The following is a 14,023-nucleotide window of genomic DNA, read 5'->3' as shown; positions in this document are numbered from 1 at the left end:
CCTTGGTCCAAGAGGGTCTTTGAGACACTGCAGGCAGTCATGGGGGCAGCCCAAGGGTAGTGCCCATGCAACATTTCTGCTGTCGAGATCAGGGACACTTGTCTCTACCTCTTGTATGTTCCCTGTGTCCCTGCTCCTTTTGAAGCCCAAAGAATTACTTCTATCTTATGACTGCTGGGCCTATCTGACCTCATGTCAGTCATGATGGGCAACTCTGATAGCCCACATCCAGAGGCCTCATCTCTACCAGGTCCTAGTATTTTACCAGGAGCCTCTTCAACTGGTGTGGGTCTCCCTGCAGCAAGTGACATGGCCTGGCTCCATAACACTAGGGGCCTGTGTTGTGACTCTCTAGTAGGAATATCATGGTCTCCCCATAGCACCTTGTCCTACTGCAGATTCCTCTCGTATCATAGGTCTGCAGGGTCTAATGGACCATGGCCAAGACCAGCCACATTCATCCACTTAAGTATTGTCCATCACTGCTTCCATGCTACAGCTGTGGAGCTGAGTATTTGTAGCAGGCTTCTGTCTTCAAAGCCTAAACTATTTAATACATACCCATCTATAGAAAGTCTTCTCCAGGCTGGCAAAGGGATAGAGCTAGGAAAAGGATCACACCCCCGCATCCTTAGAGAGGGTTTAACCGTGGACACTCCTCTGTTATTTCATAGAGAGTAAGATACTGTTTCAACCACCTACTTGGAGGAAAGAGGAGAAAACGTAAGAAGGCTGTAACTGAATTTCACTACTGGGTAGCCCTGAAACCACAAGTAACTGGCTATCAAAAAGGTTTTCTATTCCTGTTACAAATCTGGGGAATGTGAAATGACCACTGTGTGGTTGCTGAACCAAATGACACCACTGAGAGCAGGGCCAGGGACAGCTGTCTGTTCATTACCTGGGCCCCACCCCCATGCACCACTTTCATAACAGGGCCCATGATAATACCTCTCGTCTCCGGGGATGATGCCAACTCACACACTAGGTGCAATGTGGATGTCTGGGTAGTTTGTGCTTCCCAGTGTAACTTACCTGAGTCAATGGCCATATGGCACTTGCTGTCAACCCGAAGGATCCTTTCTCATTGGAATCTGGCCTCTCCTGCTGGTAATGGGTTACAGGTCTCAGAAGTGGCTCCTTTCTCTAAATTGGCAAGGGATAAAGCCTCTGTCTAGAGAGGGTGCTTTTAGCCTCCTAATTATTTATCCTTGTGTTTTGTCTTTGGTTTTATTACTTAAATCCAGCACTCTCTGGGTTGGCTGTACGTCCACTTTGCCCCCAGGATCACTGTGTTCTATGAGCCAAAGGGACAGCGTTCCTGGGCCAGGCCCTTGGTTGGCATTCTAACCTTTCTGATCACTTCAATACTGGCACTCTGCCTGCTTGTGACAGCTGAGCACCTATATCTCAAATGTTATTTCAGGATATTTTTTTAGCCCCATTACGACAGGGAGCCCATTTCTGGAATACCACCTCCCCCTGAACACCACCTCCACCTGTGAAGACCAGCCATCACAGACAGCCATCACTGAGCTTCTTGACAATGGTGGTGCCCATCCCACCGTCAGGGAAGAAGAATCTTTCTCTACCCTTTTAGGTTCCTCTGACTGGTCTAATAATGAAATTAACATGAAACAGATCCAATGAGAAAAGCAAATTTTAACTTTGTACATAGGGGAGGTCAGAGAAATAGGACTCTGAGGTGACCAAAGTAGGCAACTTTTATACCTTTTCACAAAACAAGCCAAAACAAAAACAATAAATTCATGAAGAATTGACAAGACAAAGGAGTTTGGACCCGGAGTAGTAAAGTAGTACTGAAGTAAGGAGGTTTGCTTGCTCAGCCTTCTTGGCTCTAATTGCTCTATGTGTGGTGCTAAGGATGTCTCTCCCTCCTGCTTTTAGGACAAAGCAGGGTCAGAGTGTCCTTGCACCAGCTGTTCTTAAGTAACTTTCATTCAAAGTGATCAATTGCCAAAGTGACACATTTGGGGGTGGCTTACCTAGAACCCCACCATCACTATGTATTCTTTATTAGTTTGATAAACAAAGTCCTTCAGACCTCCCATGGAGCACAGTCGGCAGACATTTTCTGGTTGTTCTGGCTTTTCATGCTGTATCCATTCTGACATGTGGATTTCTTGGAGCCTTTTAAGCCCATCCTACACTATCTGCCTTTGAAGTTCCTCATATTCTGTTCCATGCAGTGTAGCCATTCCTTTACAAAGCTCCCAAGACCTGTCCTAGTAGCAGACAGGCTCCATCCCCCAGGGCTGTGCTAAACCCCTTGACACATAGCTGCCACCTCTACCCTTCTCCAACACTGGCTTCTCGCCTCTCTCAGCCACCGCCACCATCCCGCCTATTCGGCAACAGCCCCCCACGGGGCACAGGGTAGCTTCTGGCAATCCTCTGGCATCGAGGCCTTTTTCTTCCCCAGCCAGCCTGGCACCCCCCCGTCTCTGTTATGCACTTTCTGATGCTGGGTGTTGAGCTGAAGGACACAGACAGGACCTATCTGGAGACGTGTGGGTTCCTGCCAAGCAGAGGCTGCATGGTCCTCCTCAAACAGGAGAGGGCCACTCGCCTTCACCTGCTGGAGGGAGGAGTTGGGAAGGGCGTCAGGAACCAGCCTGAGACACGAACAAACCTGAGCTCGAGCGGTGGGAATGAAACAGACAGACAAAGTTGTGGGATCAGGAGGCCTGCCCTCCAATGAGCACCCCAATGGCTTCAACGCCTTCATGACACAGTGAGTAGCAAACAACCGGTAATGCGGTGAGGGTGATCCAAAGTAGTTCCCTCAAGGCCGCATGAACACACCTTCAGAGTAAACACCCTGCCTCCTGCACACGTGGGCCCAGACCTTGGTCATTTCTTTATTTTGGCTCCTCATGGGAACTTGTGGGGAGGGTCGAGTCCTTGACTCCAGACCCTCAGGTGACATGGATCATGTCCAGACCCGTCACCGGCTCTCAACGGAAGGGTTAGTTCTTCCTCTGCCAGCCTGGCTGTCAGAGGGGTTCTCTTGCTGTCACAGAGATGGAGCAAAGGTACCTATGGCTCCCTTTCCTTCAACCCCAACTGTTACTTGGACTTTTCCTTCACAGATGCTCCCTCTCGTTGCTGAAACTTCAACATTCCTACCAATGGACAACCATAGTGTGAGGTTCAAGGCCAGGGCATGGAAACACATTTCTTTTCTTTTCTTTTTTTTAAATATATCTTTATTGATTTCAGAGAGGAAAGGAGAGGGAGAGAGAGAGAAACATCAATGATGAGAGAGTCATTGATCGAGCCCGCAACCCGGGCATGTGCCCTGACAGGGAATCCAACCCTGATCGCCTGGATCCTAGGTCGATGCTTAACCACTGAGCCACGCCCGGCCAGGCCACATTTCTTAATTATTCCAGTAGTAATGAGAAGGTCAAATCCGTCAGTCCTCTGGGAATGAAGGTGCATGCCAGAAAGGCCTGGAAAAGGCAGAAGGAAACTGTGGAAGACCTAGTGCAAGAGTATAATAGGAAACTGCTTCGTATTTAACCAGAGCCTTTTAAGCCACAGGAACGACTGAAAAGCCCACGCCAAAATGGAACAGACCTTGTGGGCCTAGGAAGCTCTGCATTTATGTAAATATCAGAAGTTGGTCCCAATGAGCAGACCACCAGTGGGGACAGGGCACAGAGGACACAGCAGGACCTGGGGATAAGTCGGGAGCAGAGGTATTCTGCTTCCCACTGGGCTGTACCTTCAAAGCTGGGCACAAATATCACCCCCCGTTAATTCTGCATTTCCCTCCTGTTTCAGTCTGGATTCTCCAGAGAAGCAGACTACAGTGATATGCATAGATAGACAGACAAACAGACAGAAAGATAGACAGAGAGACAGATCAATAATAGAGTATTAGGGCGTGTGATTATGGCGGCTGCCACGTCCAACACCTGTAGGGTAGGCCGGCAGTCTGGAGCAGGGTGAGCCCGTGGGGCACACGAAGACTGAAGTCAGTCGCCTGGAGAAGTCCCTCTTCCTGGGAGGGGGCGGTGGTCAGCTTACTGCTCTGCTCAGGCCTTCAACTGATTTCTCAAGGCCCACCAACATGTGGAGGGCAACCCCTGAACTCAAAGTCCACCAGCTTCTTACACGTCTGCAGGCTAAATTAGCATCTCCTCTCCCCTCCCTGTGTCCTAGCACCCTAGTCCACAGGCAGAACATCACAGCTGCAGGAGGGGCATCTATATTTTGCGCTGCATACTTCACGTGGTCATTGGAAACACAATGTGTCCCTTTTGTGAAACAGACCGCAATGCATGCTGACGCTCAGTCATTCTGTACTAAATTGAATTACCTTGGGGAACAGGAGCTGAGGGCGGTTCTCCTCATGTGTGGGTCTCACTCTGCATATCACCATCTGTGGGGAACCACCCCCAAACTTCAGAAGAACCCTCCCTATTCTCCTGCTCCCCAGGGGAATTCAAGTGATCACAGAGGATGGAGCAGCAGAAGGAATTACATCTTGCAGGATAAAAGTGATAAAGGGACACTTTGTACCCCCAGTGACCCCATGAAGTGTGGAGCACACAATACACAAACACCCTCACCAAGTGCAACAGTCTCACTGTGGACTCGGGTGTTAGGAAGCACAGGAGGAGATAATTTAGCCTGAGGTGGTTCAGGAAGACATAATGGGAGGTGATACTTCTGTTCAGCTTTAAAGCAGAACCAACTCTTGGTGATGGGACAGGACGTGCCAGCCAGAGGAAGGAGCCAGAACAGAAGCTTGGAGGCATGATGCTGGGACCAGCGGGGAGGCCAAGGCGGCCATACCACAGGGCAGAGGAGAACAGGAGATGACAGGTGGGGGCATGGGACAGGGTGGAGGTGTGGGAAACCCCAACAGAAATCATGAGTTCCAGAAGCAAAATATACCAGTAATACACACACGCGCGCACCGCTTAGAGGGTTGATCCATCTCAGAAGAGCTGCAAAGCCCTTCTCTCTGACCGGGTTGCATGGAGGCCCCTGCATCACAGCGAGGGGTCAGGCCTGTAAAAGTGCATTTGCACACCTCCCAATGCAGGCCTGGCTGACCATGCTGCTGAGGTGGACGAGGGAGAAGCTCGTCCCTCTGGAGCACAGAAGGGTCAGTAGGAAACAATGGGGCAAGGCCTGTCTTTATGCAAGAGCAGGGTCTGAGGTGGAAACAGGGGAGACGCAATTTTTCCACATCTGTACTGCATTTATTGAGGTATTTCCCTTCATACTTCAAATCCTGAAAATTGAGTGTTTCCTAAATTCTCACTTTTAAAAACTTTTCCAAAGTTTTTCAAACAAGAAAAATCTTACAAAAACATTGCAGGTGCAGCTAGAGAAAGTCTATTCCTCAGCTATGGGCAGTGAGCTGCTAATATCCCCTCACTGCTACACTCTACAGAGCGCATTTCCTAGAAACCTGGGCACTTATACCACCCCCAATACAATCATCAAATAGATTTCACGTCAGTACGCTAGGGCCATCACATCCCTAGTCCCACCCAGGTTCACCAGGAGGGTCCTCTATTCGCCATGACGTCCAGCAAAAGGCTCTGATGGATTGAGACATTTCCCATCTCCTTCTCATGCCAAAGCTGTGGTTTAGGAGTGTTTTATTTGCCCCTTCTGTGCTTTGTATACTTTTTAAAATATCTGGAGAGATTTGTATTCAGACAGCCACTGTTCTTATGGGACAACCAGAAATCAACATTAATATATCTCCCAGATCTAAAAGTTTTCATCCAGTAATTTGGTTGTTTCCTCTTTGACAGTGGTTTAGATTATTTAGTCATCCAGGCAGAAAGAAATAGAAATGTTTTACCAACATTTTCCATAGATTTTCCTTTTGCTGGGTATTTAATGTGTTGCTAATTTTTTGCTATGACAAAAAAATGCTGCAACAACAGCAGCAGCAAATATCTACATACATTTTGGCCCATGTTTGTAAGACTGGAACTGACTCTCAGAGTCCCAGGGCGATGCGCATACTGTCCACTGCCCTAGACACTGCCAGATGGTATTTCAGAGCTGATTCATCCCATCCATACCCATACGACCATGCAAGGTAACTCCTGCTGTTCTATTTCCCATCCAGTGGTTACGGTTGGCAAATTTAAAATTATTTGACGATTTTGTGGGTGTGTAAGGGTATCTATTGGACTTTTCATTTGTTTTACCTTGATTCTTTGTGAGATTTTCAATCGTTTCAAAGTGTACTTTCCATCCATGAACTCCTCAAACCTTGCTCCTACATCATTGGAGAATTTACAGGATCCAATTTATTTCTAGGAGCTCCTTACATATCCTGGACACTGATCCTTTGTCATAAGGGGATTAAACAACTTTGAGAAGTAGAGATGTTTCAGCCATAAGGACTTACTTCTCACTGAAGGAGGGGAGTGGAGGGATGGCGATCACAGGGAAGTCACTGCCTGGGTGGAGTGTGCTGGGATAAATCAGAAAAATCCTCATTCCTTAAGGTCCATATGAGGATTTTATTCCACTTCTCATGATGAGGCTCAGATGGTAAATTTTGCTTCCATACCAATCTAGCAGAATCCCTGGTTTTATTTACTCTATGGTGTAGACAAACAAACAATAATCACCTAAAATTCTGTGTGTATCAAACACAATTCCTAAGTAAGTATATTTTATAGTAATATTTTATAGAGAGATATACAGTTAAATAGCATTACATAGGGGAAAGTTCCTAAAAGTAACTATCATAAATATCATTTTTCCTTGTAGAACCTGGTGAGGTTCGACCAGGACATACAAAGAATCCCTGAGGTTCTGAGTTTTCACGGGTGTTTCACTATCAGCACCATTTGCAAGAACAACGTCCCGATGCAGATCCACCTCATTTCCACAACCAAAGGGAACACGGAAAATCATCTCTTTGGTGAGACTTCTTGTGCAAGCAGTGAGAAGACTAAGTGCAAGAGCCCAACAATTCCACCAAGAAAAAATGGAACCAAATGTGGGAAAAAGTGCAGAGTTGACATATTCCCCATTGAATACAGGACAGGAATATTGCATCTGCTGCATCCTCACAATCCTCTCGAGGTCTCTGCATTTGCTGCGAGGACTGCAGCTCCTGGAGGTCAACACGTAAACAGCTGGAGCTGGAAAGGCAGCCAACCAGAAGGGACAGATGTTGAACTAGATCACACTCTCAGGAGCTTCTGAGCAGCAGCATCTTCTGTCATCAGAAAAGAAACACGTGTTTGTCCCACCAGCTCTGGAAATCCTGGGTCAGTTCCCCTGGGCTACCGACCCCATTCACTTCCATCTCACAGCCCCACCCTCACTGAGATGCATGTATTTCCCCTCAGTTCTCACCACCAGCCTGGGTCCTGCCCTCCTTTACCACATGACAGTCAGACCCAAGTCCTGTTAATGACAGGTGGGGCTCAGGACTTAAGGTGCAAATGAATTGCTCTGTTCCCTCTACTAAAGTCCTGATTCTAAAGCACCCATGGGCGCCCTGTCCAAACAGAGGGGCCTGCATCCTGGTTCCTCTAGCACTGGGGAGGGTTGCAGACAAACATCCGTCATTCCCCTCCTCTCTCCTCGCCCTAGTACCAGCACAGGACTCTGGGAGTGACTGCCCTGCCCTGCCCATCCATCCTTGCTTGTCAGTGTCAGCATCCAACTCCACTAACAACTCAGCCACACTTAGCTCCCGAGTCACCTCTGCTCAAGGCTGGGGCCCCTCTTTGCCTCAGAATCTGGAGTGTGGGGGAGCCTGGCTGCCAGGGGACTGCACCAGGGCTCAGCCAGGAATCCCAGGGGTTCACTGAGATCTCAGCTCTTTCTAACCTTGTCCTGCACAGTCCCTAAGGTTAGCCTGCTGCCTTACCTGACGTGCTTGAAGCAACGTTTTCTGGGAACTCAGCCACGAGCTCCAGCCTTTCGAGTTGGGTCTGCAAGGCCTTCCACCCCTCTTCCTGCGATTACACCCAGGCCCCTCTCCTCTTAGCTTCCTGCACATTCCCTTCCCCTGGACACATCACATGGAGCCACCATGCTGCTCTCACCTGAATGTGAGTATTGCCCACGTCCTGTGTGCCTGCTGTCCCCACACCACCCACACTGGGCCCAAATACACTCTCCCAAACAAAACGTGAGCCAGGACTGCAATCACTAAACCCCTTTAGCATCAATAGGCCTTGAGCCTTGGCGTGGGCCCCTCTTTTTCCCACTGGCATTAACAGTAAGGAGACAGCAGATCTCAGGGCTGAACTTGTCCAAGTTATTGCTACCAAGCAATATGTGTTACTCTCCTGGTCTCATTTCCAGGAGGAGAAATTTCAGTGAGAGGGCAGGGACAGGCTGGGAATTCACCTTTCCCTGTCCTCACTCAGGCCATCCGCCCCTCACTTCCCACTTCATTCTGCTCTTAGTACCTGTTACCAGCCAACCATGACCAAGCAGGTGAGGATCACAGAGACAATCAAGGTGATGTGAGTGTTGGTTGTGGCTTTGGACGGGACTGTGGCTGTGGCATTGGCTGTAGTTGGTGCAGCTGAAATGGAAACAAAAGAATGACACTCTGTGCAGAACCCAAATCTCAGGAGATGCCTCCTCTCGCCTGCTGCCCCCAGTAATCCCACAATGCACACAGTTCCTACCCCTCTAAGTGTGGCAGGCACTGTGACAGACCCTGGGGCGGAACAAAGAGAGGAGATGGGCCCTGTCCCCTTGGGGTTCGCACATTAATGGGGGAAGCCAGGGCTACAATATACCCAGTCACTCCTGCTGCGACAGAAGAGGAGACATGAGTAAGGAGGCTGCGCAGTCCTCTCACGAGCTGGCTTGAGGTGGACTTGAAGCATTTCCAGAAAAAGACCAGGTGAGACGCAAAGGAAAGTGATGCTGAGAAGACAGAACAGCACAAGGAACAGGTCTGAAAACAGAGAGATGCCCTCATGTTTGGGCAGGAGGAAATCCACAGGGCGTGGCGCAAGTTATTTGCAGTGGGGGAGAGACGTGAGGAGGGAAAGGGGGCTTGTGGAACACACCCACGGCCGTTATTCCCCAAGAACTGACCACGGAGGAGTCACACTTTCAAACACACACACACTCACACAAACACACTCTCACGCAGACACTGACACACATGCTCACACCCAGACACACTCACACACACACATGCTCACACTCAGACACACTCTCACATACACTCACACACATGCTGACACAAACACATGCTCACACTCAGCAACACACAGACATGCTCACACACACACATGCTCACACTCAGACACACTCTCACATACACTCACACACATGCTGACACACACACACACATGCTCACACTCAGAAACACACAGACATGCTCACACACACATGTTCACACTCAGACACTCATGCACACACACAGACACTGTCACAGACACACACACACTCATACATGCTCACAGACACAAACTCACATACACTCATGCACACACCCACTGCGGCAGTTCAGTCTGTCCTCGAGAGAATGGCCCCTCCGTCCCTGTGTCCCGTTACCTGCTGTCTCCAGCTCTTTCTTCCGGGTCACCAGGAACCGAAGCCAGCGCTGGCAGTCTCTCGAGTAGAAATTGAAGTCCTTGGTCAAATCATCGTCCCTCTCCCACTCGTCTTTCATCTGTTCACCTCGGGAATTATCGGCTCTATACTCTCCGCTCTCAGCGTCAAACACAAGGAGCCTCTGTCCGTCCGAGAAAAACTCCCAGGACCCCCTGGTGCGTCCACCGGCTGTGCACTGACAAATCATCCTGACCTGCAAGGCCAAAGGAGCTGCCCCGCAAGAGAGACGTCAACCTCTGCTCTTGACAAGTCCTTTGTCCCCACCTGGGGTCCACCCCCCTGAACCCTTCCACTCCTGCCCTGTTCTCCCCGACCTTTCTGCTGGGCCACACGAGAAGGCCCAACATCCAATTTTATTTTTCACGTGACTACAATCAATATAGCTACCCCCACTATCTGCTCACTTCTGCAGCTGGATTTTCTAACTTACCTCCGTCTGCGTATTTCTCCGGTTCTGTGTGAGCCAGGTGCTGTCTGATCAAGTCCCCCATGTCCCTCAGCGTCTTAGTCTGATCTTTCCAGACATCTGTGGCCATTACGTCCGCGCACAGGAAATCCATACATATGACCTTATCATTTTCACAGTCATAGGAGAGATAATTCTTTCCATCCAGCTGGCCTTGAACCATACACCGTGGCTGTTTATTGAAAGCAATGCTGAAATCATAGTGAAGACGGTGATCATCTGGAAAGAAAAAATGCAGGTGACAGCTGAGGTTGGCAGAAGAGGACCCAAGGCACTACCTCCCCCATCTCTGTGACAGCAACACCTCAGCCCCTGCCCCCGATGGCTGGGCTGGCAGAGCAAGGACTGACCCTGCCAGGCTTCTCCCTTCACCAGGTGAAGGCTAGTGCCCCTCCATTGCTTGAGGAGGACCAGCAAGCCTATGCCTGGCAAGAAACCACACATCTCCAGATATGTCCCCTCTGTTCATTATGCCAATCAATACCCATCATCAGCCCATAACCAATGCAGGGACATGCCAAGTGGCTACGGAGGAAAGGTCTCGATGCCAAAGGACTGTCAGAAACGAGGCCAGTGCCTGCAAGAACATGGAGAGCATGTAGGGGCCGCTCCTGAGGAAGCTGTGACAGTGGGGTGGGGGATGTAGACAGATCTCCAGGTTAAAGGAACAGTTTGCAACTGTGGGTCATGAAGTAGCACAGCCCTGGGAGATGGTGCTAACCTGCTGCTAGGATGGACCTTGCAAGCTTGGAGGAAGGCATGGCTATAGTGCATGGCACGGAAAAGCAGGAACTTCTGAGGCAGGTGGAAGAGGAAGGGATCAGAGGGCTCAGAGAAGTGGATATGCCAGGGGGGATATAACATGCAAAGGCAGAAATGTCCAGTCAACCATGCTCCATGGGGAAGCCTGAAGCTAGACTCGGGTTGATCAAGCCGATGGGGAAAGCATGGAGGAGAAGAGCACCACAACTCTCCAAAAGCTCGCTGATGACTTTGCTCAAGGTCAGGAATGGTGGTAGGAGTTGGTGTTCCCCAAAAAGGCTGCCAGTAGTAATGGGGATGGAACACGTTGAAATGATAAGTCACAGGTACAGGTGCTTGTGTCAGGAGCAAAGGAGTTATGAGCATCACAATGACTAGGAAGGTGGCAAATGCAGCCAGGGCCTCAACCACAGAGAGCTATGACTATGGCTCACAGAACAGGGGGATCCTAGAGGCAAAATGGATAGACATTCAACCTGGGTACTTACTGCTGGATTTAAATAATTAAAACAAACAGAGACAAACACAAGAATGGGTGATCAGGAGGCTGAAAGCAGCCTCCCAGCATAAGACTGAATCCTTTGCCCAGTTCCCAGAACTGAGCCACTTCTCAGGCCCAGAACTCACTACCAGAAGGAGGGGCAAGGCTGCAATGAGGAGGGGCCTCTCAACACCGCACCAAGTGCAGAAGTCCCGCAGGCCTTCCCCAAAGGCCCATGTGGCCATTGACTCAGCTTAGTGTGCACTGGGAAGCAGAAACGACTTACGCTCTCATATTTGATCCCGTGTATGAGTTGACATCATCCACAGGGATCTAAAGTGATGCATGGGGCCAGGGAATGAACACACACCTGTCCCAGGTCCTGCTCCCAGACGTGTTACTGGTCCATATCCACACTGTGGTCCTTATCATATTTCCCAGATGTGTAATAGGAATAGAAAATCTTTGTAGTTATTGAATTACTTGTGGGCTCAGGGCTACTGCCAAGCAGGGAAATTTAAGTACAATATTGGCAAACTGTCTTCCCTTTGCTCTAAATAGAATGCTAAACCAGTATTTTATCCTGGATAATATGAATGAGAGGAGGACCAACCTTAAACCCTTAAGGATGCAGGACATGATCCCTATCCTACAGCCATTTAGTAACAATCTGGTCTGGAGACTTTCTCTCATTATCTAGCTGCCAAAGAGTTTAGCCTGTGCAGACCACAGGCCTCTTTGCCACTACTCACCTCTGCTGTTGTAGCATGAAAGAAGCCACAGACAATACACGAATGACTGAGTGTGGCTGGACCTGCCCCTCGGGCCCTAAGATCCACAGAATCTGGGATACTGGAGGCATCAGTGCGAGGGAAAGTTGCTATCTGGACTTGAAGGCATCGTAATGGGAGAATCATATTGCAGATCCATAGGGGCTCACGAAAGGCCATACCCCTTGCAACAGGGAATTCCACAGCATTTAAAGAGTTCTGGTAGATTTGAGGCCCCTGGCTATGGGATATCAGTCGCCCATCATGAGCGTCATTAGCTAAGGTAGGCCGAGTGCTCATGAGACACTGTGACTTTTCTGGCACTGAAATGAGCAGGGTCACAGGCAACAAATGAGATACAGAAGCAGAGGCCCCAATCTTGACACCAAAATGTACCAGCACCACCCTGTGCTCACACCTATGGCTTCATGGAGTGTCTCCAATGGCCCCCTTCCACCAATGAATCCAGTCTACAGAGAGGAGGGGAGCACTGACCCCTGTCTGTGGGACCCACATCCCCTCACATTCACTCCACCCAGAAGCCACAGGCTCTTCAACACTCAGCAGAGGCACCCTGGGAGATGATTCCCTAGGGGCGTGGTCACCCACATAGGGGACTCCCTATATGCCCTAAATCTGGGGTCAGGGAACTAGCAGAGTGGCCACATCTGGCCCCCCAGTTGTTTGTATCTTGCCTTTGGCTGCTTTGGCACCACAAACGTGGAGGTGCCTCGTGCATACAGGGATACCAAGAGGTCTGCAAAGATAAAAATATTTACTACTTGCCCTTTATAGAAAAAGTCTGCGCACTTCTGCCTTAATCTATGGCCTTCACATGATGCTGCCTCCTCCGCGGGTGGAAAATGTGGGTTTGGGATGAAAGGGCAGAGAGAGGGTGCCCTTCCTCACCGTCATTCCCAGGTCATGCCTGTCCCTCCTGCCCTAGGTTCCCTGGGCCAGGTGCACAGGCTTTTGCAGTGTGTGCCCTCAGGCCAGGGCACAGATATGCCACCTGGGAGAGGAAATGATTAGGGCCACTTCACCGATGAGGAGGTACTGGAGGTACTGGTGTTCCTGGGACCCCAAGGAACTGGGTAGCAAAACGGGGTGAGCCGGGGAGGGGAGCAGCGGCTGCCGTGGAAGAGCAGCACTGCACGGGACTGGGCTTGGCTGGTGGCAGAGCGGCTCCGAAGGCCAGGGCTGGAGCGCAGCGGCTCGTTAGGGGAGGCGGCCGGTGCAGTCAGCTCAGCCGGGCTGCAGGCGCCAGGACCTGCCGGCAGCGCGGGTTGGAAAGCTCAAGGGGGCGGGCGGTGCCGACGATGGGGGCTTGCTGGGGAACGTCCTGTGAGAAGGGGAGGGGCGCACGGGTGTCTGCCTGTGGGTGGCGACCCTGAGGAGACGCCCGGGCCCTGGACAGGGGCTCCCAGTCCCGCAGAAGCAGGACTTGCACCCGGGGCAGGAGGGCGGCCTGGGGAAGTCACGCGCCCGTGGCAGCAGGTTCTCGCCGCGCCCTCCCCCTCCCTGCTCGCTTCCCTCCGGCGAGCTGGCCCTGTCACTTCTAGCAGCTCTCGTGGTCCTTCTTGCCAGGACGCCGAAACCTGTCACGGACGCCAAAACGGAAAAGAGACGGCGGCTGGGATGCGCGGGGATCAGCGGGGATGGCCCGAGTTGGGGGGAGGGAGCGGCGCGCGCAGGGCGGCGGGGCGGCGGGGGCCGCGGTGCTACCGGCGATAAGTGCTGGAACCGCCTTGGGGGCTCCGTCCCGAGCGGGAGCTGAAAGGGCCCAGGCCCGTCCCCCTCCGCTTCCTCCCCTCCCCGCCCCCAGGCTACTGAAGGCTGCACCCTGAACTCACCTCCGTGCGCCCAGAGACAGTCGGGCAGCACAGCCAGAGCCGCGAGGACGACAATGAACTTGGAGCCGGGGATCCTGGGCAT

General features: G+C 51.0%; 1 protein-coding gene across 1 annotated transcript; it reads right to left on the bottom strand.

The window, feature by feature from the left end:
* Positions 1-6,879: 6,879 nt before the first annotated feature.
* On the bottom strand, positions 6,880-14,023 carry LOC107546355 (UL16-binding protein 3-like). Its single transcript, XM_087817781.1, has 5 exons — positions 13,942-14,023; positions 10,014-10,294; positions 9,550-9,802; positions 8,442-8,560; positions 6,880-7,234 (listed from the first exon to the last, which is right to left on the bottom strand). The coding sequence occupies exons 1-4, from the start codon at positions 14,021-14,023 to the stop codon at positions 8,445-8,447; spliced, it is 732 nt and encodes a 243-aa protein (XP_087673907.1). The 3' UTR covers positions 6,880-7,234; positions 8,442-8,444.

The sequence above is a fragment of the Miniopterus natalensis genome, chromosome 5, assembly GCF_054644295.1.
Source record: "Miniopterus natalensis isolate mMinNat1 chromosome 5, mMinNat1.hap1, whole genome shotgun sequence".
In the NCBI taxonomy this organism is placed as follows: Eukaryota; Metazoa; Chordata; class Mammalia; order Chiroptera; family Miniopteridae; genus Miniopterus; species Miniopterus natalensis.
The sequence above is the reverse complement of the archived record's forward strand: the minus strand, read 5'-3'. Positions and strand labels throughout refer to the sequence as shown.

What these genes read in the sequence shown, in the direction of transcription:
- LOC107546355 (XM_087817781.1), bottom strand. Translation starts at nt 14,023, where the DNA reads ATGCCCAGGATCCCCGGCTCCAAGTTCATTGTCGTCCTCGCGGCTCTG. An exon ending in CTGTCTCTGGGCGCACGGAG is followed by an intron (nt 10,295 to 13,941) that starts GTGAGTTCAGGG and finishes TTTTCTTTCCAG; the next exon opens with ATGATCACCGTCTTCACTAT. An exon ending in TAGAAAATCCAGCTGCAGAA is followed by an intron (nt 9,803 to 10,013) that starts GTGAGCAGATAG and finishes TTGGCCTTGCAG; the next exon opens with GTCAGGATGATTTGTCAGTG.